General features: G+C 34.1%; 1 protein-coding gene across 3 annotated transcripts; it reads left to right on the top strand.

Moving 5' to 3' along the window:
• The first annotated feature begins 11 nt into the window (after nt 1-11).
• Nucleotides 12-27,376, top strand: LOC138694864 (glycerol-3-phosphate phosphatase-like). 3 transcript variants are annotated; one of them, XR_011331024.1, is made up of 7 exons: nt 18-357; nt 1,375-1,535; nt 11,581-11,721; nt 13,317-13,524; nt 15,217-15,358; nt 18,338-18,553; nt 25,774-27,376. XR_011331024.1 is itself a non-coding variant. In XM_069818996.1 (6 exons), exons 1-6 carry the CDS (start codon nt 255-257, stop codon nt 18,498-18,500), a joined length of 918 nt encoding a protein of 305 aa, XP_069675097.1. In that variant the 5' UTR covers nt 19-254; the 3' UTR covers nt 18,501-27,376. The 3 variants fall into 3 exon arrangements, 2 of the variants coding, with proteins under 2 accessions (XP_069675098.1, XP_069675097.1); XM_069818996.1 differs by having other exon boundaries at nt 19-357; nt 18,338-27,376; XM_069818997.1 differs by lacking the exon at nt 11,581-11,721 and having other exon boundaries at nt 12-357; nt 18,338-27,376.
• The last annotated feature ends 495 nt before the right edge of the window (nt 27,377-27,871 follow it).

Genomic DNA, 27,871 nt, shown 5'->3' with positions numbered 1-27,871 from the left:
CCTTGAGTCGCAATCTATGAAGCGTTGACGAAGCATTTATTAACACAGTTAAGCGTTATAAAGCAGGTGTTACGGATGACATGTTACGAAAGTGTAGTATTAGCACTCTGGAATCATTGATTTTAAGCTCCTATTTTTAGAACTTCGATCTGGAGTGAGTTTTGGATATACAAGTCAATTAAGCAGAAGTCTGAACTTGAATTTTTAATTATATCGTATTTCCGCATTTAGATTAGGTATTACTTTAACACGTTATGTACAAAATGTCGCAATATCTCAGGTCTCTGTCAAGTTTAAACAAAGAAGAAATGGTTAATTTTCTGTCTTCATTTGATACTGTATTAACAGACGGTGATGGTAAGTGTTATTTTAGCATTGTTACTTTTGGTTTATAGTCATGAAGTTACGTAATCAACAATAGTGCAAGCTAATGCACTACTGGTAAATGTGTTATATAACAGCAAAGGAGTTACCGGTATCATCTTCTCCCTCAAAAGTGTACACTATAGATGCTCTGTTATTTATTTATTTATGTATGTATCTATTTATTTATTTATTTAATCCACTCAACTACAGTGTAATGATAGAAATAAGAAAATTTACCTTTAATGAAGACCAGATTTAATAAACCATTCCTCCCACTCCTGCATTGACACCGGAATGGTGATAATCTGAGAGGATAATTTATGTCATTGAATCTGTCATTGAAAACATCGTGAAAACAGTATCTGGGCTTATGCGCTACATAGATTAATTTTTATAGAAATATATTATATATTACGAAATTGATGAATATGGGCTAACTGCAAAATTTCAGTCAAATTTTGGAGATGGCCCGGAGGGGAGGGGGAAATTCCACCGAACTCAAATTTATAGAAAATAACTGAAGAAAAAAGTTTTTTTTTTTTTTGTTTTCAGTCATGCATAGATTAGCTTAAACAATAACGAATATTACCATCTCTCAGAATATTGAATGTTTTTCTTAGTGGGAATCACATTAAGCATCTCCTATGGTGATGGACAAGTAGCCTACTCATATCTCGAAAAATATTAATTTTAGGTACTACCTCTCAAAATATTAAATGCCTTTCTTTTTTTTTTTTTAACAATATACCCTATATATATTTATCCACAGTCATAACTAGAAAAACTAAAATTTTGTTATCCTGTTGTCTAAGAGAGTTGATCCTGAAATTTTAATTAGATTAAAGTAAAAGTTCTGTAAAATTATATGAATGTTTTTAATTTAAAATTAATTATGTAAAGAAGTTCTAAATTTAACGTATTTCTCGCCAGGGCAGAATAACAAACTTTCTTTCCTTTTTCTGTATGATCTTTTAAATTTTTGTGTTTTAATAAAACGTCTTATTTCAGGTGTACTTTGGTACTGGCAGACTTCAATGAAAGACTCTATTAATGTGATAAATAGATTCAAGGAATTAGGCAAAAAAGTTTTCCTGGTTTCAAACAACTGTGTTAATACAGTGGATCAATATGTGATGAAATGCGAGGCTGCTGGACTTAATTTGACTAGGGTAAGTTACTATAATTCACAATTTTTCAACCATGTATTACAAAATAAGGTATATTGCTTTGTGTTGTCATAATTTGTTGGTAATCCTCAAGGTAATCCTTACTTCATCCTGCCATCTGTTGTGAACTAGATCAAGAAGGCATTGATATAACTGTATTATGTAGAATGCTGCATTGAATGTTCCCCGACATTTGTTAATTTGTGATGCATCATGATAATAGTGATACCATATCAAAAAATTTTAACTAGAAAGACACATAATACGTTTTCCGAAAAAATAGATTTTTTGTATCACCCTAAATTTTAAACAAAGTTTCTAAAAAGCTTACATAACAACAATTTCCATTTCACATTCTATCAAATGTGAGTGGTTTAACCATTTAATCGTTGAGTCGCTCAACTGTGTAACATTTAAACAATGAAATACCATTATTACAGAGTAACGGAGTGCCTGTTCCATAAATCAAACCTGCAAGCATTTACTTCCCGGGTGAAGGACAAGCAATACAAAGCATTGGAAAAAACGCCAGAAACTAGCCTCGGGAAGAAAATAAATGTACCTAGTTAATAAATTAGGCTAATAATTAATATTACTGACGTATTATTAATTCCTCTTCGAATAAATCTTGAGCCAAGTAAACATTTTGTAAAATGTATCCAGAGTCCTGAATTTCTGTATCTGAAGTAAAGGCTACACGTTTCAGTAAAGCAAACATAAAGAAAAGAATTTTGTCATGACAGAAATAAAAGAAATTGCAACACACATCATCTGCTCTGAATTAAATGGAGCTAAGTAATCTGTAACTAGTAAAAATGTCTGCAGCAATTTCCAGAAATATTATAAATCAGAAACTATCTGGAAATTGTGGAAAGATTTTTCCTTGTATATGTGTCAATGAAGCGTATCATGACACCTTATGTAAGACACTTCCTATACCGTATTCAAATTTAAACTCTTTTCCGTGAAATACTGATGTTTTCAGAGACGAACATGGGAAGTTTATTCACCAGGATATTGCAAGTAGCCTATAGAGAAACGGATTGACAATATGTTAGCACATAATAATATTATGTGATACATATTATGTATCACTATGATGTATCACTATGGAAGTTCTCCAGACTTTTAAAAACGAGATAGGCTACAACTAAAAGGTTTTGTAGTATACCATAAAGAAACTTATAAATCATAGTTTGTACTTATTCGTATAGACCTACTGGTATGTAAAAAAAACAAAACAAGAATATATATTATATTATTATTATTATTATTATTATTATTATTATTATTAATAAAATTAAAATAAAATCATAATAAGATAATAATAGTAGGCCTAATAATAGTAATAATAATAATAATAATAATAATAATAATAATAATAATAATAACAACAATAATACAGTAATAAGAAAAAAACAATAATAATAATAATAATAATAATAATAATAATTATTATTATTATTATTATTAATACAAATTTTTTTTTAAGTTTGAATTTCGCTGAAATTAAGAATTAAAACCACTCCAATAATATTGTAAGTTACCTATTTGATATATAAAGGAACAATTTTTCACTGACATTTTGTACATCGGTGTTCTTATACACAGAACTAAAGAACATTTTTACGTCTATTAGTCAGTTTCTCTAGATTCACCCTGCAATAAGCAGTGGTAGTGTTAGCAGTTCTCTGCCATAGGCTTATTTAACAAAAGACAACACTGTCGCAATAAGACAAATCCTTCGTATCACTTTATACAATTTAGTTTTGATGTGTGATTTCAGTATTTAAATACACTTGCTGTAAGATAGCAACTATTTTTTTTTAAATACAAAATAAATAGGGGAGACTGTTGTACCTTTAAACACTTTTCACATTTTATTTTTTTTTTTTAATTTTGGGAAATGAAATGTTTTAAATGAAAAAATGCTTGAAATAATTATTGAAGATTCCTTTACAACTTCCCGTATTTATTTTCCTGTTTTGCAGATCTATTAAGGATGGAAAAAATAAAATGAAGGGATATGTAATGTGTTCAAAGGTACAACAGGATCATGTACCTTGGAATATACGCTCTTGTAAGTTGGAACACATGGAATATAGGTGGGAATATAGCTGTAAAAACTGACAATCATATTTAAAATGTATTTTCAATCATAAACCAGAGCAGGCTTCTCTGATTGAGATTTTATTTCCTGGAGAAGCAATAACTGCTTCAACAGCTTTCTTCAAGGCATCCGAATCAATTGGGGACCTCTTTAATTCCAGATTTACTTCGTGACATGACCTTAAAATAAAAGAAAAACAAAAACCGATAGTATCGTGTACTTTGGAACATGTTCCATGGTACAAGATGTTTTGTGTTCAAAGGTACAAGAGGGTGCACGTTAAAACAAATATGGCTCCGAAAACTAGAGAGTCAAATAAATCATGGAAATTAAAATATGTTATTACTCACCAGATGATAGGGAACACACCGTACTTGAAAGATATTAACAAATGCAATCTAGTTTTGTGTTAGAAAACATACATCAATGAACGAAATGTTTACTTTTGGTACTAAAAAACTTCTTTTGTCCACGGAACTCACTCTTTGCAATAAATCAAACTGAAACTACGACCAGAGCTACTTAGCGGCTTTCTCTACAATCTACTTCATTTTGAGTCCTCTAGGCAGCAAAAATTAAAAAAAAAAAACAAAAAATGTTCAAAGGTACACTATGCTAAAAGGTACAACAGTCTCCCCTATGTCCTCGAAATTGGTTAACAATTAAATTAATGTTTGCGTCCACAAGATGTCATTTATCCACATTATGACAAGCTTCTAAGAACGAGTAAGTTATATTTCTTTGCAACTCTTGAAGTATCATTCTCATATTTATTTTTATAAATAAATACATATACTATGATATTCTGCTCAAGTGCAAAACCTTTCTGTTATATTTGCAGTTTTTTTTTTTATTCTCAATCCTTTCTATCTCTATTTTATGTGTTTCTTATGTTCAAACATTTAATTAATTCCTTTCTTGCTTTTGATCCTGTGTATTCTTCGCTAATTGTTTTTTCCGTCTAGTTTTAACAATGTTTGCCAACTTTTTCAGTGATGCAGTAGATGAACGCCATTTAGTAATCCGTACCCACAATGTTGGTTTTACATCAAACCCAGCAGCTTCTCGCTTGCTGCATTTCTGTGCATTGTGTGTGATACAGGTAATAACGCACTTTGTTTTGTGGTGGAGGTCCCTCTTGTTATGCTCTCTGCATTATTCCTCTATTCATAAAATAGAACTTCATATTTATAAATGATATTTAATTTTTTTCTGTGGAATTTTTGTACACAATTCCTGCCATTTCCACCTGCTATTTAATGCAGTGCCTTCTCACTTTTGCTATGAAAATTATTGTTGAGTTTGCATGAATTATAGGATTCTGTAGTGGATGTCTTTAAACCATTTTATGAACCAAATATGACTGGGTATGGCTATTGGGTATACTGGTACGGAATAAATAAAATTTTATAAGCTGCCAAACTGATAGAGGTGGTACAGAATAGTCCACTGATCGGAAGTGTTTTATGTTTTATTCTTAGTTATAACTGCTTTTCCAGGAAAATAGTGAGTGAATATACAGTATGTCACTTCTAATTTTATTGGATTGAACAGAGTTCGTAGATTTTCTGTTTATTAACTGTGTGATAGTAAATTTATGGAGAGACAAGGTGTATCATGATTAGAACCCGAATTTAAATGTAGATATTTATAAAGCTTGAAATATGCATGCAAAAATGCTCTATAAAATTTTAAAATATGCACTATAATATAAATTTCGAAAAATAACTGCTCGGAAACAATTTTACTTTAATTATCTCCTGGCCTAGTTGCCTCATAAGTGGTGCCTTGTTAGTATCACTTGTGAGGTTCAGATCTGTCTTCGGACAGTTGACTAAACAACAACATAGAGCTACAGTTTGTGTATGGATGATTGAATTTCTGCAATTTTGAAATTTGTAGGAATGTTGATTGAAGCTATAGCTTGGATTGCAGAAATTGAGTCGCTAAATATAACAGCATTTTTGAACATATTAATTTGATAAATAAGTTGTATTAATGTACTATTGAGTGCTGAAATTTCTCCATCAAAGTGAGTAAAAGGACTCCCTGTAGACAAATAAAAACTGAATAATTTGGAATATATTCCAACCCCAGCTGGTTCTTATTTTGATATTTGGAGCCATCTGTATAAATGTGTAACCAATCTGTGTCGGAGTAGAATGTATTTATAGTTGTATAAAAAGGTGAAAATGGAATTTCATGCAGCTGGCCACATGTAATAAATTAGTAGCCCTTGTAGAGAAGAAGATTATCTACCGATTATTGCCAACTTATCATACATGATTCTATTACAACATCAGTTTTTGGTTAGATGATTCAAAATAATTACCATGGTATTACCACAATCTTCTAGTACATACAATATGTAGAGAATAAGCATCCAATGACCAGTTGCTAGCCACTAGGATCGCTACTATCACATAGTCTATTGTTCCTAGGTACTTGCTAACCGCTTGGAGCATTGTATCACGAGAAATGCAAAAAATCACCTCAAACTTCGTGACTGTATGTACTAGACTGTGGTGTTATTATTATAATTTCAGTTATATATTGTATTTCATTTTTTGTCTGTATCGTAGAGCCTTCTATACAAGTGATTACATACAGATATCTTTCTTAAAGAATTGTTCCATACAGTTAAATAAATAAAATCTTTTCTTCTGTAGTATAATCACAGTCACTAGACTGTGATTATATACAGTCACGAAGCTCAATACGTTAGGAATATGCATTCATAGATAGTTGCTAACCACTAGGATCGCTATATCACCTCATCACAGACAGTGCGAAATAGTACCGGCACAGTCTATTGTTCCTAGTACCCTCAACAACTCAAGCTTTGTGACTGTATATACTAGACTGTGGTATAATAATCCATTGTTTCAAAATTAATGTCATCAAAGAGAATTTTAGTTGGCAATAATCAGTAGATAGTCTTCTATTCTACAATTTATTATACATGGCCAACTACATGAAATTCCACTTTAAATTTTTTAAACTACATGGATTTCTTATGATAATGTTAGGGTAATTCCTTATGTACTACACTTTGAAATACACATGGTATATGTATAAATATTATTATTTAAAATGAAATAATAAATATATATTTTTTTATTTGGCATGTCTATATTATTCTTCTGATGGCTACCATTAGGACCTTACTATTTAATAAATTAAAAACTTTTATTTATAATTTTAGTCTGGAGATATTGTGAATAAAATTCCCAGACATTAAGAATACCCTACGAAATTTTTTTCCCACCCTTCCTCTAGCCCATCCATATGTTCTTGCTTCGCTTTCTTTCTCTCTAATCGCTGAACAGTGTAGGCTATGCAAATTTCATTTGAAATTACAGTACTGTCGGTAGTTAGTCAAGAAATTATTGAGCGCTGTAGTTTAAATTTAGTAGGTAATGTTTGGTTTTCGTGGAAATGCACATAGGCATGGATGTATTTAAGATGATATGTCAGCATATGAGAAGGAGTACCTATAACCAAAACCAAATCCAACGAAATCAATCAAACTTATTACAACAAAGCCCAAAGAAATCATCAAAATCTAATATAACCGAAATCCTCTGCCGAATCACATTCGCAATCCTAACCTAACCCAATTCTACATATCACTACCTACTGGTACGAAACCCTTCACAACTCTATTATTAATTTTCTTTGAGGTACTGATGGTACCAGTACTGTACGCAACTCAGTACATTTTCGTTATTTTGTAGTTTTCTTTTCTCACAAATCCTATCTTAATCATTGTTCTTAGTTTCTTTGAAATCGAACCTATTTCATCACGTAGCTACTTTATAAGGCTTTTGCTCTCCTCCCCCCCCCCCCAAAAAAAAGGAAGATGGATGATTGTGAATTATGAACTAGTGATAAAAGGAAGACAATGAGAAAAATAAGTATTCCGATAAAATCTGCTAAATTTAACTTATACTCACTGGGATTTGAACTAGCGTCTGTGGTATGGAAAGCTGATGTTCTAGCCCAGGTGTGTTCAACTTTATGAATACTGCGGGCCAATGTTTTAGAAAATGTTCTTTTGGAGGGCTGCAGACATCCTCCAATAATAAATAATTTACATAAATGTCTTACTAATTAGTGATCATTGTAATTTATAGTAATTAATAATACAAGTTTGTTCAAATAAATTTTAAGTCTGAATCTTTACTATCGGGTCGCAGCAAACATAGTGGCGGGCTGCATGAGGCCTGTGGGCCGCGGGTTGTGTACCACTGTTCTAGCCATTTGAATAACAATGCATGATAATAGGTTACCGTAAAACATTAACTTTTCCTTATCTGTGTTTAGTAACGTAAGTGTTGTCAATCGACATTACAGCAAGTAAACAGTGGAAGTTTCTTCTCTATACTATGTTCTACCTGTTGACAAATTCTTCCGTGTTATGTTTCTGCTGTTTTCTTTATGATGTGTTGTATGTTCACGTGTTTCTGATGGTCTTGTGTGGAAATGTGTCATATGTTGTATGTGTTTCGTAACATGTAAAATCGCCAACATTTTCGTAATTGAGACCGTGGTTGCCTTTGTATCTTTCTCGTATGCATCCATTAAACACACACAAACAGAAAAACCACCACACACACACACACACGAGAGAGAGAGAGCACACACCAAAAAAACAAGCAAACATGAAAGAGCATATACACATGCGCGCATACAAACAAACAAAGAGTAGTACACACGCAAGCAAACCAATAAAAGAGCACACGCACGCAAACAAAAAAAGAGAGCACACACATATGCAAACCAAAAAATAAAAGAGCACACATGCACACATATAATTGCTGAAAGGAGTGGTGTAGGAGATACATCATTGAGGTGTATTAGGCCTACTGCAAAGTGCAACAGTAAGTATGAGAATTCACGATTTTAAAAAATATGACTAAAGTATTTAGTGTAAATAATTATTGTAGATTAGAATAAGTCATTTTCCCAAGTGGACATTCTAATTTTCATCATCATCATCATCATCATCATCATCATCATCATCATCGGCCTGTTACGATCTCAATAGATAATTGAAGTTTCGGCTGTAACAACGTTGTAAGTTACATTTGGTAAAATTTACAGGAGCTCCAGAAATATGTACGCGTACAACATTGTTCTTATGAGGGTAGCAAACTTTTGAGCGGACAAATTTCACGTACTGCATTGATGGACAGTTGCAAGCCAAGGAGTATAGCAAGGTAACATGACATACAATATTATTACACGGAAACACGCCGAATGAAAATTTTGTAACTTACAACGTTGTTCCAGCCGAAGCTTCAATTATTCTTCCATCTTTTTGTTGGTCGATCTAGTGATTTTTTACCAGCTGGTTGGTAGTAGTACATGATCTTTAATATTCTATTCGATTACATTCGATGTAGTAATTGGTTGATCTGATATTCCTGAATGTGGTGCATTATAAGACCTACTTTTAAATCTTATAATATATCCTCATTCCTCTTATGGTCCATTTTTGTATGCCCTCCTGTTCTTCTCAAGAACTTCATCTCACAAGCAGCTGTTAATCTGCTTTTTTCATTCTTCCTTATTGTCCACGCTTCACTTCTGTAACTTAACACAGGTCTTACTAATGTTTTGTAAAATCGTATTCTAATTACTTTTGATTTTTGTGCTGAAATTTCCATCCCAAAATCTTTTAACATTTTATTTAATATATACAATCCACAAGATAATACACAATAACCAATGCCTCGAACAAGTGCAAAATTTCAATTATCTGGGTTGTGAAATATCTTATCAAAATGAAAAAGATGTGAACAAGAAAATTACCAAATTTACACAAATTCTAGGAATAATAAACAATGCATTAAAAGCTAAATTAGTACAAAAATCTACAAGAATAAAAATATATAATACATTAGCATTACCCACCCTTTTACACGGAAGCGAGATTTAGTCATTAAAGAAAAAAGACGTGAACAGAATCAAAGCAACGGAAATGAAATTTTTGAGGACAGCAGGATATACTCTTTTAGACCGAAAAAGGAATGAAGAAATTTTAGAACAATTAGAAGTAGAGTCAGTAGAAGAAAAAATCAGCAGATACAAATTCAATTGGCTAGCTCATGTAAGAAGAATGGAAAATTCAAGAATCCCAAAAATTATGATGCAGTATAAACCTAGAGGACATCGTCGACCAGGAAGACCTTTAAGAAGACTGCTAGATGGGGCCGAAACAGGTCTACAGAGGCCTAATTCGTGAAGGATGATGATGATGATGATGTATTCTAATAACTTTTGCACCAAAGAGGACTTAAATACATTGTTATTATTATTATTATTATTATTATTATTATTATTATTATTATTATTATTATTATTATTATTTATTCCCATAGTTCTGTTGTACTTGATAATTTTATCTGTCTAATTTTATTCATCTATGTATATTGTGTATGATCTCCAATATTCTACCAGTCAATCTTTACACAATTTGTATGATGACCATTTACAGAGTGGGAAGTTTAAAAGTTACGAAGTATTGCTCAGCCAGTCGGCAGTCCAAGCCCTATGTCAACTGCTCGCATTCCCCTCTACCCCCATGAAATTGTGGTGCTCTTCCCGCCTGCAGTCAGTCAGTCATGAGTGAGATTTCATTAGAGAGTACTGTAGTGTTGCGCAGAGATGAGATATTCTCTGCTTTGTCGTATGTTCATCTTGAAGAAATATATCAAGTGCAGAAAGGAGATTTTCGAGGACAATGTTTCAAGGCAGCTCCTAATTCACCAAGTTTTTCTTCTGTAAGCACATGACGTCTTCGTTTTCTTTTCTGGCCGGTCACAGAACCTGTTTATTAAACTTACCCACTAACTTTAATATAACTTTCGCCGTGACAAAAGCAGTATATGACATCACACAACTACAGAGCTTATCCCTGGAAACTGCAATGGCCTTATTCACAGCAAAAATTCTACCAATCCTGACTTATGGAATAGCAATAACCTGGACACACCTCTCCAAAAAGGCCCTAGAAATCATAGAAGCAACAAAGGCGAGATTCCTAAAGAAAACTCTAGGCCTATCTATACACACACCATTGCGCCTAGTATACGAGCTTGCAAGGGAAACCTTTCTCATTGAGGATCTACGCTCGCAACTACTACTGCCATCAACAGAAAAAACAGAAGTTCTACACGACCGACGGAGAAAGAGAGACGAAATCTGGGAAGACTTCTACTCCACAGATGTCATGGTCGATCGCAGCTGGACAAGACCAAACCAGGAATTACGCAGCGCCCTAACAAGACTGTCGGTATATGGTTTCCACCACAAGCTGTGTGTTAAACAAGGATACCACGAGCCAGCGGACAATTGTGTGTGCAACCTGTGCGGGAAACAATGTGAACGATACCACTTCTCGATTTGCACTAAAAGAACACGATCCCTGACAGAGTATAGTAAGGAACAGTAGATAACCCACCACATCAATGCACATTAGTGCACTTTCATTTATTTATATAACTTTCATTGTTGGAGCTGGGTTTGGCAGAAAATTTACGTCTAAATGCTTGTCTTGTTCTGCCACACAACTTTCTGTACTTGATGTACGTCTTCAAAATGAACATACGATGACACAGCGAATATCTATCTTACTGTTGCAAAACACTACTGTACTTTCTAATGATATCTCACTCACAACTGACATCAGGTGGAAAGATCGTCATATTTTCATGGAGAGGAATTCTGGTGATTGCATGGGACTCAGGCCACCGAACAGCCTAGCAATGCTTCGGGACTTTTAAACTGTCCAGTCTGTACTTTCTACATACTGTACATGACTATCAGTATTCGACAAGTATGCTGATTGTTTGCAGATCAACTGACATAACAGAAAGGTGTTTTATACATTAGAAAGCTCTTCCACATATCAGAATATTTTCTGTGTTACAGGATGAAATTATCATTCCATCAATTGTAGCAGCATCACATCTTAAAGACCAGAACTTCAGCAAGAAGGCATACGTACTTGCTACTCCAGCATTCAAGGAAATGTTAAAAGCAGATGGAATCGTATGTAGCGACGATGTTGGTGTAAGATATTTCTTTTTTATTCTGTCATATTTTCAGCTGGTCAGATATGAAATTATTATGTACTGGAAGATAGGTTACAGTGCTGAATGGCACTTTCTCATGAATCAGTGACAATGAGGCGATGGAGGATAGGTGGAATGTTGGCAGGGGAAAGAGGAATAACTTAAGGAAACTGTCCCAATACTTTTTTTGTTCAGTACGAATTTCACTTAGATTCACTGGAATTTTGACCCAAATATCGAGCGTGGAAAACTGATGTAGTCATTTTATTGACAGTGCTGTCTTTTGTTTAATAACAGTAGAATGTAAATTGTTTCTGGCAGTTAAAAGCAGCATTACATGTTGTAAAGCTTTTTGGCTGCAAAGGGTGGCATAAACTTTCGATTGGCACACTCTATGGTGCCGAATAAACTAAAAAGACATTTAGAACTTATGTGAATCAGCATTTTTCTTTCATGAAAATAGTGAACTCTAAACAAAGTAACAGATTGCTGCATCTTGAATATGATTTACGTGTTGGCCTGTCAATCATAAGGCCATGTATAGAGAAACTCTATGCAACCCACCAAGCGCAGACTTCACATTAATTTAAATAGGTGCATTTCCAAAAACGATAATAAAAATCTTTTATCGGACATAAGTTTACAGCATAGACAGGTTGAGATTTTTGACACATACCTTTGTTTTTTTTTTCTAATGCCACTCAAGTTGCAAGTTGCTTTGTTTTTTTTTTTTTTTTAAGTTTGCGTGTTAAAATCGACCTGTTTACAATACTGGATGTCCGACACTACATAGAAATTGTTATAAGTGCTCTTTTCTAATGGAACACTCTGGAACGGCATTCTGATATTCTGTTACATTTTTCATCATGGAACCGAAATGTGTGTCACTAACTATGTTTTTAATATTATTTTTCTTTGAATTCCGCTTAGACCTCGAAAATCTTAGTTGGACGAAAAGGAGGTTGAAAACGACAAAATTCCCGTGCAGTGAACAGTAAACATCTCCCCATCTACTATAAAATATTCTATACAGAGTTCCACCACCTTTTTCTCCAGAAGAAAAGCACTGGTTGTTATTATTATATCACTATTTTAAATAAAAACAAATAAGTGTGTCGCGATATCTTGGGTGTTCAGTAAAGTGTGTCGTCAGTCAAAAAAGGTTGGGAACCCCTAACCTAACCTAACCTAACCTAGCCTGTCCTGTTCTGTCACAGTACTACACACCTGTAGTAACATTCCTCAAGTTTAGTATTATTTCGTTTGTAAATGTTGTCCTCTCTGCTATGTGCCGTGCCGGGAGTCACCTAGTTGAAGAAGTGGAACGTGATGGCGAGCGACTCTCTCCACTACTCATAATTACATAATAACATTTAATTTGATAAGTGTGTGTATTGTGCAATAATCAATGTATTAATGTAGTGATAATTCCATATAGTACAATAAAAATGTTTTGTGGCTGTGATGAAAGTATTGGAAATTGGTTTACAGCGCTACATTGGCAGTGATAAAAGTGTGTAATATTTGTTTACAGTGGCGGGTGGATACTCTACCTTAAATGTAACTTTGTTTCATGTTCCTATTTACAAACAGCCTGACTACGAGGTTCAAATTGGTAACGTACAGGAGGAGATAATGAAAATGGATCGAGATGTTGGAGCTGTTGTCATAGACTTCGACAATAACATCAACTACATCAAGATGACAAAGGCATTATTCCATCTCAAACGACCGAATTGTCTGTTTGTTGCTGGAGCCAAAGATCTTGTCGTGCCTATTCATAAAGATCTAAATTTAATAGGTAAGATTTGAAAGTATTTAACTCTTAGATTTTTTTTCTGAAGATACCTGATAGATTTGAATAATTTGAAGGAAAAATTGTTCCAGAGCCGGGTATCGATCCCAGGACCCTTCGCTTAGCGCACGAATGCTCTACCAACTGAGCTACCCCAGGACGATGTCGTGTATAGTTCTATGTCTAAGCGACTGTTAAGCTCAATTTTGCAATTTTTTTTAGCAAGAAGTCGCATAGTGATTCTTGCGAGGTTAATGAAAATTTCACATTGACAAATGTTTCTTCGCAGCTGTAGCGTAACGATGTTGTCGCGAACATTCCTTCCAGAACTAGTTTCATATCCCCTGTGAAACCTCAGCTGAGGATGATGATACAGAAAATTTAAAATACCGATAATGTAAATTGTAAACAATTTTAGTAATAACTCCCCCCCCCCCCCCCCGACAAAATTCTGGATATGCCATTGAGCAAAATTATGTATTAGGCCTATAAGAAATACTATACCTTAACACTATCATACTGATTTAATGGTTATATTCGTTACATTTGTATAAGACTAGACTAGACAGCATTTCGGAAGGTGATTAGCTTCTGCTTGCGCCGTAGCATTTCTGGTATGTGACGTCACAAGCTTGTACAGTAGAACCAATCAGAATTAGTCTATAACAAGCACTTCCCGAGTTCGTTTGTTCACGTGCGAGTGTTTCAATACATTGAATAAGTAAAACTAACATTTACTGTGTGTACGTAAGGTAAGTAAATGAAAGAATAGACTGTAAAAAGACAAGTAATACACAAGCAGACGCAGAAAATAGTGTTTAAAGTGTATAATTGTTTTAAAAACGTTAACAGCAGAACGCTGCCGGCCATCTTGATCCTGGCAGCAACGTTGCCAACATGCAAGAAACGACTGCAGAAGCATGTGGTGTGGAATTGAGAACCGTGCAAAGAATATTGTTAGTGAAGGAAAGAGGATTTGCTTGGTGTCATGCTTACAGTAATCAACGGCTAAGGTCATTATTGTCTTTTGATAATTTAAATTCTCTCCTGCGCTGTTTGTATTGCACGTGCTCGTGAAGTACGATGTGGCAATGTTGTACGCTGCCTTGCTCTCTCTATCTGTCTCTCTCGACGCAAACGCTAGCAGACAACCGCCTTCCGAATTGCCGTCGACTCTAACAGATATGCTGAATAAACAATAAATGCTGTAAAATTAAATTTTTTTTGTGAGGCCATATTTGTTTAAGAAAGACGACATTGAAATTAACAGCAATACTCTCCTAAAAACATATTTAACGAGTAAAGTGGAGGTATGAAAAAGAAAGATGCTCGAGATCATGCGAATGTTAGTCACCCAGGAGAAATGTACAGACCCAGAAACAAAATTCAGGTGACTCAAATTTTGTACTGACTGGTACATGATGCAGCAAACTCGACGATATTCGTATTTAATTATGGTAAATCACGAACAGCAGTTAGTAGAAACGCTATAGCTGATGATAATAGAAGCTCCTCTGTATTATAAGCATTTCCTTTGACTAATAATAATCTGCTCTAAATAGAAGAGAAAAAAAATTGTGTGAGGGCACAAATGGTGCTGCTACTGCAGCTCACTGTCTATTTCATATTGGCTGGAAGCACATAAATGAAGATGTAGTCTCAGTCGTTTGACTTGTAACTGTTTTGTTTTATTCCTAGGTCCTGGTCATTTTGTTTCAAATTTGGAGCAGTTGTCTGGCCGTAAGGCTGTAATAACGGGTAAACCAAGTACACTCATCAAGGATTTCATTTCTAAGAGACATCCTATTAATCCAGAGAGAACTCTTATGATAGGAGACTTGTAAGTAAAGAGACGAGTTTGAGTTCAGTTATTATCTATATTACATATTTTATATTTAATTTGTCTGAGTCACTTTCAAACTGCAGCAGTTTTAAAATTTAGTTTTCAGTTATCAATATTGTCCCTACATTTAAGCCTAGATCATATAGGTTTTGAAGTTAACAACTTTTGTCAAGTTTACTATGCTGCCATCTAGTTGTTACATAAGGAGTCACGTCATAATTTCCATTTGAATTGCATTAGCGACTGTACTGCCATCTCGTGTTTGTTTACGGTGGACAGGTGGCGATCCTGGCGATTGTTCTCTTCAAAGTGCAAACGATTTTAACATAGTGATGACCTATCTGTTACATATATGATCTAGAATTTAAGTTACCATTTTCACTTTCAAACTGCAGCAGTCTTTTGATATACTGGGTGTTCAGTTCAAAGTGTGTCATGGCTTGCTGTATGTCGTCATGTGGCTAGCCAATGAGCCTAGACAATTCAATCTTCCTGCACTTCCGCAGAGTATATTACTTATGTGCAAGAGAAGATGCCTAGTAAGTACGGCGTTCATTCAGAAGAGTACTTACCGATACGTATGGTAATGCCGGTAGTGGCAGGAATGTGAACTGTTTCGAAACATGTACTGAGTTGAGTTTTTTCTTACTGTCGGGATATGTGGAGAGGGTTAAGACGATTACTTACGTATTTGTTGACAGTAACTTCGACGGTTAACATGGACATGGAGCATCTGATTTGTATTGTGGAATGTCGCTGTACGCAACCAATGTACGACTTGCCCGTGCAAAACACAGTTCGAAAGAGGTTATGGTAGCACACAGACCGTACAGACCGCCATCTGTTGCTACGACGTTCAAGTTATACCGTACACGTTCTCAAGTTCAGATTGAACGCCTTGATTAATAGGCAACTTCTCTGACACAAAAGCTGAAACTCGCTTCAAATCGCTGACTCATCAACAGTGACGTCATGACACACTCTCAGTAGTTCTCAATGATCGTTATCATTACTACATTTTCATTTAGGAATATATATATATATATATATATATATATATATATATATATATATATATATATATATATATATATATATGAAGAGCTTGCGGAAAAAGCGATGAATGTCACATTTCTATTAAGGATTACATAATGATGTAATTGAGTCTATAACTGCAAGATGTATTGCTGTTTCTACAGAAAAGAAAGGAAAGAATTACTGTATTCGTGGTGATAATTCTCCTTTTTACCATTTTTCATAAGAACAACATTAAATTTCGCAGTAATCCATTGAATTAGATAAGGACATCAACCTTAAGAAAACTGTGACATTCATCGTTTTTTCCGCAAACTCTTCAAGATAATTATATAAACTGCCTATCTTTCACGTGTTAAAATTAATATCTTCTTGTTGACTAGTTTCAACCTGTTGTAGGTTATCTTCAGAACTGGGTGTTCCTGGTTTTCGCACCTTCTGATTGTGCTTCCTGTGGGGGTGTGTTTGTGTAGGGAAGCACAGGAAACACAATCAGAAAGCACGAAAACCAGGAACACCCAGTTCTGAAGATAACCTACAGCAGGTTGAAACTAGTCAACAACAAGGTACCTAATTTTAACACGTGAAAGAAATAGAGAAGTGATATAGTGTTAAAAGTTGTGTAATCAAGATGTATATATTTTCATTTAATTTATCAGTGATGCTTTCAAATTGCAACAGTCTTCAGTTTGAGTTTTCAGTAATTATCAGTAATACTTTTCATTTAATTTATCAAACTCCATCAGTCTTGAGTTTGAGTTTCAATCAGTTATTCAGCATTCTTTTCAAATTGCAGAGACTATAAAGAAACGATAGCTTTGGTCACCAAGTTACTCTCATTTCCACAGTCATTATATAAACCATAAGATAAAACTACTGTCTGTCCAAGTGGTTATACTGTATGGTCGTCGAAACGGAAAAATCACGTGGCAGTTACTTAACAGGGACTTTTTCTTAAATTATTTTAAACAGTTGTACAGAAAATATTTTCAGGAAAGAGCATAATGGCCGAGCCAGCAGCCTTTACAGAGAAACCAGCAGAAATAGGTGGGGGAAACCAAGATGTGACATAACCACTCGGACAGACAGTATTGTAGTATTGCAATAAATTGATTTCAGTATATTCGCGAAAATAAATGTTTCCAGCATCTCTAATTTTGAAAATATGGTTTTGAGAATGCCAACTGTCTGGTTATCTATGGAAAGGGATTTCTCCTAGACAGAGAGATTTTATTCATATTTATTGTCTAAAAGTCAATTCGATTTGGATCAAGCACGTGAAATTCATTTTTACTAAGGGAAAAAGTAATGATCTACTTATATTTGTAATAAGAAACACTATTTTTTTTCTCTTTAAGGGAACACTCAACTTAAAAATTGGAGAAAAAGTGTCATAGAAATGAAAAATTAAATTTCTACACTAATTTACGTGACAGAACTAAATCAATACGCAGAATTCTTCCTCTATTCATTGAGAAGTCACTGTCAAATGCACAAAGCCAAAAAATAAAAAATGATAATTAAAAGTGATATTTCAATCAATCATTAATTGAAGTTTAAAAAAATGATAATTAAAAGTGATATTTCAATCAATCATTAATTGAAGTATCACTTTTAATTATCATTTTTTATTTTTTGGCTTTGTGCATTTGACTGTGACTTCTCAATGAATAGGGGAAGAATTCTGCTTATTGATTTAGTTCTGTCACGTAAATTAGTGTAGAAATTTAATTTTTCATTTCTATGACACTTTTTCTCAATTTTTAAGTTGAGTGTCCCCTTAATTTCACTTCTTACATAAGCTGGCATGATGGATGAATATTAAGCGTCCTTGTTTAGAGTTTGGATTTGCTCCCGGTGCCCAGCCCTGTCCTAAGTCTTATAGTGTTAAAAGTTGTGTAATCAAGATGTACAAAGTTTCTGATTTTGATTGTGTTTCAGGTTGTCTTCAGATATAAAATTGGGCACAAACTGTGGATTTCAAACACTGCTTGTACTGTCAGGAGCATCGACATTGGAGGAAGCAAAAAATGACAGCACAAACTTGCCTCACTATTATATAAATTCTCTGGGAGATCTACTGCCACTACTGCCATCTGTATGAAACAGCTAGTATTAATGTTGCAGTACCGTCCATGGTCAAGCTTATAACATTACGTAAGAATAAGAATGGGCTGTTATTTTTTTGCTTTCCTGTGCTTGTAAGCAAGAGTTTTATAAAGTAATATTTTTTCTTTATATACTTCTATAGTCAATGGCATCTATAAGATGATATCATCATTTTTCATTGTTGAAATGAGACAACATGAAGGAGTTTCTCAGGTGATCTCATTCAGTTGTGCTGAATCAATTTTCATGACTTCAATTAAGATGACATAAGTGAACACTTAAATTTAATAATTATTTATTATTTTTTTCACTTAGGTATCAATCAACTTTGCATTTAACTTTTTCCTAAAAGGCCTCGACATGTCATATCAGCTATATTAAAAGTGCACATTAACACGATGATGATGATGATGATGATGATGATGATGATAATAATAATCACGATGAATTGAAATTTAAAATTGGTTTAGTGGGTAACAGGAAAATAATAATGTTCATAATAAACAGTGCATTGTAATATCATCATAGATCTCTCTATGTTTAAAAAAACATGAAGTTGTTAGCAAATTTAGTACAATTTATTATGTTATTCATATGGGAAGGTATTTGATAGCGACTGCAACATAAAGTTTGTAGTGTTCCAGATTTAGTCTTCTTTTTGTAATGTGAGTATTCCTGACATAGTAACAATACCGTAGAAGTATCTATGTAGTTTCTAGTCAATGTCGGTAGCGAATTTGATACTTGATATCTTTTCATTTCTTGTACCCTGAACGATATCATATAGTTTTATAAATGCCCACCCAAAAGTACGAATATGACAGCATGGTTGGACAATAATATATATATATATATATATATGAATTCAGTTCTCGATGCTTGGAAGTATCGAAAGCTATCAATATTCTGGGAAAAGGACTCTATATTTTTTCGACACATTAGTTTTTGAGTTTATTTTTCTTACTTTTTTTTTATTTACATTGCAATGATGAATTATACTTCCACTATATCAAAGTTTATAGGGTCATGTGTTGTATACATTACTATTCCGCGTTTTACAAAAATGAATTTTCTTTTCCATCATTCAAAAATATTTTGTAACAGTAGGTTGTAAAATAATTTTAACTGCTGGTAAATAAAAAATGTCAATATCCCCAGTCGTGGTGTTGGGAAATTCCTTTGCGGTGCATAAGAGGAATTTCTAGGGAAATATATTTTTTTAAAGGTTTAGTGTTGTCACCATCTAACCGAGTTGTTTCAATTAGGTATAAGACGTGTGAATGAAATTCAGGTGTCTAATTAAATTTGGGAAGGTTCGATATTCTCCAGAAAAATTATTCTTTTAAACCTAGGAATTCCTTAACATGTTTCTTAAATAAAACATGACCGGTGAGGCATGGAATAAATTGGTGAAGTGTAAGAAATTTCAGTGATGTTTGAAGTTATTTAAATTTTTGGTTGTGTTTTGCTTTTAGTTTCCACTTTTGAAGTTTAGGTATCGAATGTTAAGCATCAAAGCTCTAAAACAGGTATCAATATCAAGTATTAAGAAATTGTGATATTGACTCGTCTTAAATATATATATATTTTTTTATTTTTAACTTTCATGCTAAGAAATCTAAGTAACTTTTAATTAAAATACATTTCTGTGCACAGACGTGGACTTTTGTTATTTAGTAATAAAAACTTTACATGACCATACCAAAGATGAGCATATTAATATTAAGGTCAAAGAAAAACAACTGCAAGCTGTGGTGTGTCAGCATTTTTAATTTAGAGAGCAGGATCTTTCAGATGGATAGACTTTATTCAAATTAGTCAACTCTTATTAATTTTCGTCTGTAATTGTTACGGGAATTTATTATTAGCTGTGATGAATGTTTTTAATAGGTTTTAAATAATATTAGCACACTTAGGGGAGAGTCGGGTAGTATCAGACATCGGGTAATATCAGATAGTGAGTTTCTTTCATCTACCACACGATGATAGTACCTGATTGACATGGTTACGTTTCTGTGATGTCGCATAGAGAAATGTAACCATGTCATTCAGGTACTACCGTATGGTGGTAGATGAAAGAAATGCACTGTCCGATATTATCCGGCTCTCTCCTAAGTATGAAACATGTATTTACTACTTGAAGCTAAAATGTAATGAATATTTAATAAATTAAAACAAGACTTCGTTAATTTATGCACATCAGTGAGAAAAGCTGTGACGTAATTTGTTAAGAAAAAAATTTAAAATAGCGTAATTATATTAATGAGTTAACTGGTTGGAAGAGTTCAGGGTTCTTCTGTGGTTTGGATGGACAGTAGTCCATCAAAGCCCCTGCTGACTATGCTTCTGCTGGCAGGAATATACGTACTGGCTCCAGGAGAAACATTTTATTTCTGTTTACTCCTTTACGAAATCACCATCTCGAATGACGCTTTTATTCTACCCTTCAGAAGATTTCAGTAGTCTTTTCAGTAGAGCTTAATTCTATTCTTTATTTCCATAAGCAGTAATGCTTTCCTGTTGTCCTCAAGTGACCTTTATGAAATCAATCAAATAATAGACAATGGTGCCAGATCCGGACTGTTTGGAGGTTGGGCAGGAGTTCTTAATTGTTCTACTCGATTATCCTATTCTATAGATTTACAGTTTGAGACCATATGCTGTCATGTTGGAGAACGATTTTTCTTTCCTAGACATCTGTGAAGTAATGTGAAGATTCTGTGAAAAAAAATGAAGACTTTTGGAAATCTAAGTTGTGAATTACATGGCGAACATCCAAGAAAGACAGAACAATCACCTCCAATACCACAACACGTGGCTTCACTGCACGACGGCTGTGAGTATGAGAGAGTATGTGTAAGTGTGAGAGTGTGTATGAGAGAGGTGGGAAGAAAGAGAGAGGAGGATGTATATTTGTGAGCGTGCATGTGTGTGAAACAGAGAAGAATAGATGACACTTGCACTTTAGACATGAAGAAGAAAACTAACTTTTTTAAGTGCCCGAAAGTGTCTTAAAGTAATTACTGATAGTTTTTTTTTGTGTTCAATTAATTTTAATAAGGAGGGATGTGCGATAGCATCTAGTTTAAAGCTTCATGCTATAAGCCAGTAAAGCCAGGATTCGATTCCTGGTGCAGTCATAGATTTTCTCCATTGTTATAATTATTTTTGTCTGAACTGTGGCCTCTTAATAGAAATGAGTACTGATACCAGGGTATTCCCTTGGATAAAGACGACCAGTATGCGGGACTGTCTTATTACCTCGTGAGGTTGGAGCCTTAATATGTCGCCACTCTAAGGGTCCTTCAGGGCCTTTTGTATAAAATACAGTACTTCCTTAAGGAATATTTAAAAATTCATTTGTTGAGCATTCAAGATACTGCATTTTATAAATCACGAAACAACGTGAATCAGAAGAAAGATATTTCATTGCAAGAAATGAGTCTTCATAACGCAAAAATTAGGTATGATAGTCTTTATTTTTTGGAATAACAATGTTGCAAATTTTGGAGACAGAAAGGTAACTTCTTATTGAAATTGTTGATTTCAACATAATGCGTCTTGAGAAGAGTGTAGACAGAAACACCCCACCTTTGTGTTGCAGCCATTCAACTTCTTCATCGCTAAATATCGGTATTTGAAATTTGTATGATAGCCTTATGCACCTAAAACCTTTTAAATTTTTCGTGGTGTAAGTGAAACTCTATAAAATACCACCCCGAAAATATCAGAAAATAACACTAATTTTAACGAAAAAAATTAAATCGAAAATGTAGGTTCCTTTTGATGGAGACTTCAGGTACAGCCACCATACAGTTCGGATCTGGTATTTTTCAGACCACTATCTGTTTTATTTGATAGTTTATTAGATGCTAGGTCACAACTTTGAGGGAATGAAGAGGTCGAACAGATGATGCATTGTTGTCTGTGAGATAGAATTCGGCTTCAAGAATATTTTTGTGAACTTAAAAATATGAAAATAGTCGAAGTAGTACGCAGTTATTTAGTGTAGAAGTACAAAAAGATGACATGTTTCTTATTAATATGCTTGTAACTTTTGGTACGACTAATATGTAATGACAAACAGGGTAGCTAGTTTGAGACATACTGGTTTTGAACCACATTTCTACAGCTTAGAAAATATTAAATTGTAAAACCAATACAATACGGAATTAATGGCTTTGTATACTTCATTTTTATGCTTGTAGTCAGCAAGGTAATGCATTTATACATTTTTTTATATTTTAATTGGTTAGGTTGCTCAAAAACTGACATGAGAGGTTTTGTACATAGGCTACGAGTACATACTTTTTTCTCATCACGAAAATGTTGGAATCGTGCCTTAATGTAAATCATAAACATTTCATTCTCTTTGATGTCATTTTAACAATCCTGATACATTTTTTTATGACATATTGTTACCAAATAAAATAAGAAACAAATTTGTAAATTATCATCTGATGCAAATGATGTAACATGACCAATGCAATGTGGCGAAATATTTTGTTAAGAGTAGGGTCAGCCAAAATCGATCCTGGATAAAGTGTGGCTTGTTTATCATGCTGCGAATTAAAGTTTCTTTCTTGAATACAGTTTTGAAATTTTGGTTTCCAATTTGACAGCGTCCTATATAACGGATAGTAACGATAACCATTACATCACCGTGAATCATTTAAAAAAAGAAAGGTAAATAATTTTTCACAGGCAGTTCTTGCAGTATAAATTTTTTTTAAGAGAAAAATCTCACACTGCATACCAGAGAAGTGTAAGAACATGGTAACAATAAACGAAATCAAGGGACAATTTTGTCTTCAGAGCAGAGTTTGGGGAGAGAGAGGCGCGAAGATTGGCATGTCTGTGTTTTGTAATCACGTGCTTGACATATATCAGGGATCAATTATTGTGGCTGGCCCTATTTTGTCGACTCTGTCTAAATCATATTTGACGTTTTTATTAGTTTTACTTAATTGTAAGCTTTTGGTAACTGAATGTGGATGCATTTATATTAAACTAGGGCAAGTTAATTTGACAAAAGAATCATTTTGTGGGTGGCTTTAGAAGAGGGAGGGCAGTGTTTTCCATTGCTGATTAAAACACAAGAATCATTATTTTATAAAGTTTTATAGTACCTATATTCTCGTCTTACGGAGTTACGGAGTTTTAGATTGGATGAATAATTGAATGGTTCTGTCTTCGCTTTTGTGATCTTCCTTCGATATTTCTTATTGTTCCTGAATCATTGATTGTATATTATTGCACTAGTTTTTTTTTATACATTTCTCGCGAATCATTGTGTTCAATCTATATATTGCTATTTAGTTCTGTAAGAAGTGTGTATTTTCCTTTGTTTAGATACCGTACTAATATAGTAAGTAGAATTAGAAATTCGTTTTCACAGGCATACTTACAAGATTAGTCTCGCGCCGTGGTGTCGCGATCTAAGGCTTCCTGCCTAGGACTCACGTTACGGAATGCACGCTGGTTCGAGTCCTCATGGGGGAAGAAATTTTCTCATGAAATTTCGGCCAGTGTATGGGACCGGTGCCCACCCAGCATCGTGATGCACTTGGGAAGCTATGATAGGTTGCGAAAATCCGGTTTAGCAAACCAACTATAACGGCTGGGGGGATCATCGTGTTAACCACACGATACCGCCGTTCTGGTTGGATGATCGTCCACCTCTGCTTCGGCATGTGGGCGTGAGGCCAGCAGCCGGCTGGTCGGACTGGGCCCTTCAGAGCTGTAGCGCCATGGATTTTTTTTTTTTACAAGTTTAGAAAAAGGAAGCAATTTTGGAGCGAGCCTACTATTTCAATAAGAGGTCTTCTTAAGTATGTTAGTTTCTTGACATAATTCAGTCTTCCTCATAACTGTGAACTTCCTTGCAGAATATTAAACTTTCTCCTAATTTTGAAGCATAAAGCTACAAATATAAGTAATATATTATCTACAGAATCTTGTATAAATGTTGCGTGTACGTTTCTGGATATGATTGCCCAGGAACATTGTGATATTTTCTCCATTATATGGCTTTTGCATTGTTCCTTGTAAATATATTGCCCTATCATTTTTATTATAGAGTTATTCAAAAGTTAGGACTTTTTTAAATCCCTGAACTTAAAAATGAGATTTACGAAAAAATAAAATTTTATTTGTACAGAATGAGGTATTTACATAAAAGGCGATTAATATGCAATTAAAATAGGCTATGTTAGCCGGTTTGTTGTTCAGTCATCAATAACCTTAGGGTCCTTCAGACGAAGCCACTTAGCGCCATCAGTGGCTTGTTAGTGATGCTGCGAACGTGCATTTGAAGCACTGCTTAATACACTAAATTTTTGTAGAGAATTTTTCAGTCTTCCAGTAAACACGGACAGAGAGAGAGAGAGAGAGAGAGAGAGAGAGAGAGAGAGAGATCAATGGCGGCTCCTGCATATTTCTTAAGAGGAGGAAAGAAGTTAACAGCGCAAAATGACACATTCTTGAGAGAAACATGCTACAAATTAGCCTACATGCATACATGTAAGACCAGATAGTGTTAGGGTTGGCCTTCCCTTTTGTATAGAAATAATCTGTTCTTGTAAACTGAGTTTCCTAAATTGTCCAAAATATGTTTTCACTTCCATTCATTGTTGGATAATTGCACAAATTGACAATTACAAGGAAATTCACAAACTCGCAGCATTTTTCGCGCATCCTACAGCATCACACGTGTTGGAAGAGACTAGCTACTAACATATAACCAGAACCGTTTTACGGAAGTGGGAATGGGAAATAATCTGTTAGGAAAGCGAGAACACCTCACCCACTCACGTGGTCTGTGTTGCCACATGTACATTTTACAAGTTCAGTATCACATGGTTTTGAAGAATGTCAGTTCTTGTAAAGCCATACTATCATTATTGTTCAAAGCTGCAGGTGACTGATTAATTTTCTTATGTTAAAAATAATGTAGTTTGGAGTACTTTCAATTTCAAATATATTTGTACAAAACTGACAACTTGGCTGTTGTCCTGTCTAGTAGACAATGAATGGAAGTGAATTTCAGGGGCCAAAAAGATCTGCGATACTAACGTAGAACTACTTCCTCTTTGTTTTATATAAATCTAACTTCAACTTTTAGATATCCTCGAAAGTTTCAAACCATGAATAGTAGCTTATATAAAGTGCAATGAATAAAATATTTTGTTTTATAATTAGAAAAAAAAGTTTATATGGTGTCTTTCATAGCTTTGCGTTAAAACTGTTTTTATTGTGCCTCCTCCTAGATGTGTTATAGTCTGGTTGAATGCAGCATCATTAGTTGGCAACGGTAGCAAGCTTGCTGCACGACCAGTCAGTTTCTGTGTTTCCCGCCCATGCGCTGATTCAGAGGAGGATCTCCTCCCTCTCCATTCATTTACTTGTTTTAAAACTCTGCTTCTTTCTCTGGCCGCTAGTGCGCTGTTGTCAATGTGTGTTAACTGCAATAAAGGAGGGAAGGATTGACTTTCCTCCACACAAACAATCTCGCATCTTTCTCACAGTTTTCTAGCAGCACATGAGTGTGCGTCGTTTAAAACTCGATTAACCGAGGTTTTCTTATAGCTGTGAACTTAAAAATTATCGAATCTTCCTCGAATTTCAAGACATATATTTCATTTGGTATTTACTTTCAAAAGAAGAAAAATGTGAGGAGGACGTTCTTCCCTTCCCTCCCCCGAGAAACCGCCACTGAGAGAGATATACTTTTGGCAACTTTGCTCATACAGAGAAAGAATAGACGTAAAATTAGAAGAAGAGTCTATGTCCATCCATTGGTTTTGGAAAGACAGAATCGAGGACTATTTCACACTTTATTTGATGATTTACATCAAGACTAGGACAAAAAGAATTATTTATTTATTTATTTTTATTTTTTTTCGTATTTTCGCATGTTTAAGAAATCATTTCAAGAGATTCTAGCGGAAATTACGAATGAAATTAGAAAAAAAAAAAACACTGCGACACAATATGCTGTATACTGTCGTGGCGGTGTAAGGAATTGGTAGCCCAACAGTCGTTCATTAGCAGTGCCACAGATGCGCCACTCACACGCCACTAAAATAGTGGTGTGGCTGTGGCCCCGTCTGAAACCTACAATTCAATTCCATGTATTATGATGGGAAGTGCCACTTTTAGGTGGCCATCACCAGATGCAAAGTCAACCACTCGGAGTATCTGCAGCATCACTATTCTGTGGCTGTGGCTGCGTCTGAACGCCCTCATTTATAAATTTGATTTGTTACATTTCGAAATATATGTTACCAAAACACTCGAAAGAAACAGAGTATCATGACAATATTCTGTGAGTTAAATGATGTTATTTTTATATAAACCTTATTTTTAACAAAGTTTGAGCGATTTAGTACTTGTCCTGACTTAGATTGTCTCAAAAGTTTTATGAATAAACATTAAATAGGGATATACTTTTGGGACGGTCTAGAAATTGGCCCCTGGACATGGCAGGGATTAAAGTCTCAATGACGAAATATTAGAGGAGATGGGTGTTCAGTTACCAAAATGAGTAACGTGCTTTGTTTTTGAAACTTTGCATATGCACTATCATTATGTTCCACGCAAGAAAATATTTTATTACCGACAACAATTTTAGTTGTTCTGCTTTGTATTGTATTTTATCAGTTTGTTAGGGTAATACATACAGAACTGCTCAGTTTTTGACATGAAAGATTATGAAGCAGGATTTTATAAATGAATCTGATTCATTAAGAATAAAGAATGAAAGACAAGTATTTTTATTTTGTAAAAATATTATTTTTGTTATATAATTATATAATGTATTCTGTGTTAATTATGCTTCAGCCAATAAATATATTATGTGTGCTGCAAATATCATTTTTGTTCTGATGTATGAAGTATAGGGCATCTGCTTGATTTCCTCACTACTAAGTGGTACCTAATTCCTTAATTCCCTAATTCATTTTGTTTTTCCTTGCTAAGATTCAAGGCTAAGATAACTAGTACCTATTGAGGGGACGTAAGTTTCGTGCTGGTTCTAGCACTGAGTATGAGCGAGATTTTTGTATGGCGATACAATGGAATCCTTTTAATTCAAACTTTAAGAGGAATCTTAAAAAAAAATAAAATAAAATAAGAAATATATAATCGAAAATATTCAAAATTCGATTTACACAGCAAATTATTATTATTATCACTGTGAAGTATTAAGTTATTTAAATCAAATAAATAACGACTTCGCTGTGTTAAAATTTTAAATTATAGTGTTATTGCACCTGATTGACTAGTTTCGATGTTATTTCCATCCTCTTCTAGATCATAGTGAGTTCCAGTGCTATCTTCTGGTTTCCTGTTATGGTGGGGTGTGTT

The sequence above is a fragment of the Periplaneta americana genome, chromosome 2 (assembly GCF_040183065.1).
Source record: "Periplaneta americana isolate PAMFEO1 chromosome 2, P.americana_PAMFEO1_priV1, whole genome shotgun sequence".
Lineage (NCBI taxonomy): Eukaryota > Metazoa > Arthropoda > Insecta > Blattodea > Blattidae > Periplaneta > Periplaneta americana.
Note: the sequence above shows the minus strand (reverse complement) of the source record. Positions and strands in the feature narration are given on the sequence as shown.

Excerpts from the sequence above, each read along its gene's own strand:
- LOC138694864 (XM_069818996.1), top strand. The coding sequence starts at position 255 with ATGTACAAAATGTCGCAATATCTCAGGTCTCTGTCAAGTTTAAACAAA. Across the intron at positions 1,536-11,580 it reads CTGGACTTAATTTGACTAGG|GATGAAATTATCATTCCATC; the intron begins GTAAGTTACTAT and ends TCTGTGTTACAG. Across the intron at positions 11,722-13,316 it reads TATGTAGCGACGATGTTGGT|CCTGACTACGAGGTTCAAAT; the intron begins GTAAGATATTTC and ends ATTTACAAACAG.